Source organism: Myotis lucifugus, unplaced genomic scaffold (genome assembly GCF_000147115.1).
Source record: "Myotis lucifugus unplaced genomic scaffold, Myoluc2.0 scaffold_1727, whole genome shotgun sequence".
Lineage (NCBI taxonomy): Eukaryota > Metazoa > Chordata > Mammalia > Chiroptera > Vespertilionidae > Myotis > Myotis lucifugus.
Genome location: NW_005872775.1, coordinates 42107 through 47114, shown reverse-complemented (window position 1 = coordinate 47114; position 5008 = coordinate 42107). Strand labels below are relative to the sequence as shown.

Genomic DNA, 5008 nt, shown 5'->3' with positions numbered 1-5008 from the left:
ACTATTTTTTTTATTGATTTGAAAGAGAGAGAAAAACATGGATTTGTTGTTCCACCCATTCATGCATTCACTGGTTGGTTCTTGAATGTGCCCTGATGGGGAATCCAACCCCCCACCTTGGCATACCAAGAGGACACTCTTACTAAATGAGCCACCCGGCCAGGGCAGGACAAGGGATCTGAAAGTCTCAGCGAAACTAAAACCTGGAAGATGACTGAAGAGACGACGGTAGAGGACTGCTCTAAGCCAGGAGCCTGGAAACCTCCCTGTCTCCATTCTTAGTTTCCTCCAACCCCCGTCACTCCCAGCAGTCACTACCCTACTAATCCTGAGGGTAACCACTCCCTGACTGGACACCTGGCCACGTACTGCCCTAGAGCATTACTGCTTCAGGACTGGCCCCGGCCTTCCACAGCGCCCTGGGTCCCTGCCTCTCTCTTCCCCATCCCAGCACGCTACACTTTCGGTTCTCCCCACCATCCACACGCAAGCTCCAACAGCTCTCACGACAATGCACGCACTTCTTGAGCATTTTAATGTGCAAAGCACCGAGGAGAGCAGATGAATGAGAATCTGTACTGTTGCCCAAACACAGTGCACACCAGAACGCCCCTCCCTTCCCCTCCCGGAGATAGTAAAGCTGAAAGGAACCAATACAATCCCTTTCCATAGGCATGCACTTTGGAGGCTGCAGGGAGGTGAAATGCCTTGGTCAAGTTCACAGTTGAACTAGGACCAGACTCCATGCCGCGGGCTTACAATCCTGGAGTCCCGATTTTCTTGTCAGCCTGGAACGGACGATGAGATATCACGCAGCTCCATCCACTGAGGGCTTTCCCACCCACCACCTCCTTGAAACTTGTACTTCCTCCTAATTCCCAACCGGACGCACCCTCCCCTTATGATCAGGCATGTCACGTTCAATTCTGCATCCTTCCGGGGCCACAACTCATGACCCGGGGTACCTTAAGTCAGGCAGATGGCTGTGTGACCCGGGGCGAGTCGCCTAACCTCCCCCCGCTCGGTTCCCACCAGCCTAACCCCCGCCCACTGCTCCGACCCGGGAGGAGGTGCGCCGCCCGCACCCGCGGCCACACTCACTTGGCCCCGGCGGCCTGGAAGAGGTCGGCCCAGCCCTCCGGGTCGAAGAAGCGCGCCGTGAACAGCGGCCCGAAGTCGGCGTAGCTGAAGCCGGGCGGGTAGTTGTCGCTCATGAAGCGCTGGTACTGCGGCGACCCCTCGCCCTTCCAGTGCCACCAGAACCACTCGCTGCCCCAGGCCGGCACCGAGAACACGCCCCAGTGCACGAACACCCCGAACTTGGCCTGGTCGAACCAGCCCGGCAGGGGCCGGGAGTCCAGACTCGGCCAGTCCGGGGTGTAGCGGCGCTGAGCCCCGAGCGCCCACTCGGCCGCTCCGAGAACCAGCAGCAGCCGCGGCAGCAGCGGCAGCCGGGCTCCCATCGCCCACGACTTCATCTCGGGAGACCACACTCTCCGACTCTTCGCCTCCGCCTCCACCATCCCCTCTCACCGCGCAGCTGCGGCGCGAGGCCCCGCCCACTCTGACTAATGATTGGCTCGGTAGGAAAAAGGGGCGGGTCAGTCCTGGCGGCTTGACTACCAAGTCTCTTCCCCTCTTAGTCCGCCAGCCCTGTTGCGCCCTCTAGCGCTTAAAAGGAGAAAGACGCAAAGAGGCGTTGACAGCGGTCGGCTGGTGGTCTAATGAACACTTCGGAAGACTTCCTGGCGGGGTTCAGTCGTGGGAGTGATTCAACCGTGGGGTTGTAGAAGGCCGGGTGTGTACAGAGAACTGGGTGTAGAGCGTTTGGCCGTGGGGAGTCAGAAGGGACTTTCTGAGCTGTGTAGTACAGAAGAGCAAGCCTGGAGGCGGGAATACCAGATGCAAGGGCATTGTTACAGTCCTGGTAGCAATAACGAAGTAAAATAATGCTGGTAGAAGCATTGTGAGGAGGGAGAACAGTGGGTGCTGAAAGGGGAAGAGCAGGGGTGAGGATTTGGCCTATCTAATACTTGCTTTGGGAATTCCGAAGCCATTCAAAGAGGCCATCAGGTGTGGAAAGTACAATGACCCTAAGTGGCACTGCCAGTCCCTATGTATCAGTGAGAGAACTGCAGCAGGGAATTTGGGATCCTCTAGTCTATACAATCCCCTTTCCTACTCTCTCCATTTGAGGGAGAAGAAAACTGAGACCCAGAGAGAAGATAGAAGTTGATTAAGATGTTGCAGCTAGTTGAGCTCAGAGGTGGGACCAGAACCCAAGTCTCCAGATGTGGAATTTGTGCCTCTCCACATGCTGCTTCTCTCTTGCACCCCGGAAGGGGACAGCGCCTGTGTTGACAGAACCAAGCACTTCCTCATCCTAGGAGTTGTAAGGAAATACAAAGGCAATTGCTGAATAAACAGCTATTCTAATCTGCAAGGTAAGGCTAAAATATTGTCCAAAACAGTGAGCACAGACACCTTAAAAAAACAAAACCAAGCCCATCTTCACACACTTTCTAATGATCAGAGTAATGGTCTTTGATGTTATAGAACTCATCTTGGGGAAGACGAAATGGGACATTGTGACCTTCATTTCTCCTTAACCCTGTGAACATTAATAAGCAGAACCCTCTTTTAAAATGGAGTCAGGAGGCTAGAAGAGAGAACTCTCGCTCACATGCCACTCAATGCATACTATTAACCCCAATGGGACAGACATACCTTGCAACTACAATAGGAAGTGATAACTACCTGAGCACAAGAAAGAAAAGATTCGGCCTTGCCCTGTAACAGCTCAGCCAATGGGAGCTTGCCATAACTCAGCCAATGAAAAATCTCCGTACTTCAAACTTTTAGTTTCCTCCGATTAACTCTTCATTTACAACAGTCCCTCCGAAGTCCATCAAAGAGCAGTCCTCTCCTTTGTTTCTCTGGATTTGAGCATGGCTTACCATTAGACTGCAGGTCCTGAGCTGCAATTCTTTATTGTTCCTGAATAAACCCATTTTGCTGGAGAAATATCGGACTGTCCATTTGTTAAAGGTCAACATCCTCATAACCAAAATGCAAATTTGCAGGAGCAGGTGAGAGACACTGTGATAGACTGGACAATATTAGAAGTTGGGAAGCTGGGTTTCTTGCACGAGACACCACCTAATGGGGTCTCCTTGGGCAAGTCTCGTCCACAGCCTGGGCCCACTTCCTCCTCTAAACAGTGGGGGCAGTTCTCAGTGATATCCAGGTGCCTTATCCCCTTGCTCTCCTCCTTCATAAACTCCAGATCTTTACTTAAAGCTGAAATAGGAGATTGTGAAAGGAGAGAGGTAGAAAGTCTGGAAGTGCATTTAATTCCATGACTTTTAAGCTCTATATTTATTACAGAAATATTTACTGAGTATCAATTTATGCCAGGCACTTGGGCATTGTCTTTGCTAACATGAGAAAAGAAAGGCATGCCCCAACTTTAAGGAATCACACATTTACCTTTAAAAAACTATGCCATTTCAACTGGGTTCAATAATGTCCCCCAGAACTTCATGTCTACCCAGAACTTGTGTTACCTTACTTGGAAATAGAGTCTTTGTAGTTGTAACTTGTTAAAGTTAGATGAAATCATACTGGATTAAGAGTGTGCCTTAATCCAATGATTGGTGTCCTTAAAAGAAGACACCGAGAGACAGAGGGTTTGGGGAGGCTACATGAATACACAGGCGGGGATGGGAGCTATGTTGCCACAAACCAAGGAACACCAGAAGCTGCCAGAAGTCGGACGAGGCAAGAAAGGACCTTCTGCTTGAACCTCTGAAGGGAGCATGGCCCTGCCAACACCTTGATTTTGGACTTCCAGCCTCCAGAACTGTGGAAGAATACATTTCTGTTGTTTTAAGGCACTTAATCTATGGGAAAATGTTACCGGAAACTAACACAGGGCATAAAAAGAAGTACATTGAGAAATAATGAGATTTAAGGTTGTAGCAATCTGTACTTCTAATGAAGCTGAGTTTGACTGAACTAGGTCAAGAGGGCAGGCTTTGGAGTCAAAGAGAACGGGTTTGGGAACCCCAGCTCTGGGTACGTATTAGCAGTGTGGCCTCAGGCGAGTGATTGTGCCTCTTAGGAGTTTCCTCATGTGTAAAATGAGGATACCAAATCCTCATCAGGTTCCTGTGAAGCTAAATGAAATACCTCATTTAAAAGTACTTACCCCCCCGCCCCCCAAATAAAAAAGTACTTAGCCCAGCCCTGGCCTGTGTTTCACAGTGGTTAGAGCACCAGCCTGTGCACCAAAGGGTTGAGGGTTCGATTCCCAGTCAAGGGCACGTACCTCGGTTGCAGGTTTGATGCCTGGCCCCAGTTGGGGCACATGCAGGAGGCAACCTATTGATGTGTCTCTCTCACATTGATGTTTCTCTCTCTCTCCCTCCCTCCCTCCTTTCCACTCTCCCTAAAAAATCAAAGGAAAAAAATATTCTCAGGTAAGGATTAACTAACTAACTAACTAACTAATAAATAAATAAATTTTTTAAAAAGTACTTAGCCCAGTGCCTGGCCCATAGTAAAGACTCACTACAAGTCAGCCGGCATTTATGACCAGAGCACCTAGTACAGTGATGGCGAACCTATGACACGCGTGTCAGAGGTGACACGCGAACTCATTTTTTTGGTTGATTTTTCTTTGTTAAATGGCATTTAAATATATAAAATAAATATCAAAAATATAAGTCTTTGTTTTACTATGGTTGCAAATATCAAAAAATGTCTATATGTGACACGGCGCCAGAGTTAAGTTAGGGTTTTTCAAAATGCTGACACGCCGAGCTCAAAAGGTTCGCCATCACTGACCTAGTAGGTCTACCCTACCTAGAGTTGCCTCAATTAATCCTTATCACATGACCCTAACAATCCTTGATTTCTTTCATTGTACTGCCCATGTTGGTCTTCTTTATTTATTTATTTATTCTCTCCGCACCAGAATGGAGAATGTAAGCCCCATTAGACAGGG

The 5008-nt window shown here is 49.3% G+C and overlaps 1 protein-coding gene across 1 annotated transcript; it reads right to left on the bottom strand.

The window, feature by feature from the left end:
* Positions 1–518: 518 nt before the first annotated feature.
* LOC106695584 (tissue alpha-L-fucosidase-like) lies at positions 519–1488 on the bottom strand. Its single transcript, XM_014450093.2, has 2 exons — positions 1102–1488; positions 519–788 (listed from the first exon to the last, which is right to left on the bottom strand). The coding sequence occupies exons 1-2, from the start codon at positions 1476–1478 to the stop codon at positions 719–721; spliced, it is 447 nt and encodes a 148-aa protein (XP_014305579.1). The 5' UTR covers positions 1479–1488; the 3' UTR covers positions 519–718.
* Between the last annotated feature and the right edge of the window lie 3520 nt (positions 1489–5008).

Excerpts from the sequence above, each read along its gene's own strand:
- LOC106695584 (XM_014450093.2), bottom strand. The coding sequence starts at position 1,478 with ATGAAGTCGTGGGCGATGGGAGCCCGGCTGCCGCTGCTGCCGCGGCTG. Across the intron at positions 789-1,101 it reads TTCCAGGCCGCCGGGGCCAA|GCTGACAAGAAAATCGGGAC; the intron begins GTGAGTGTGGCC and ends CGTCCGTTCCAG.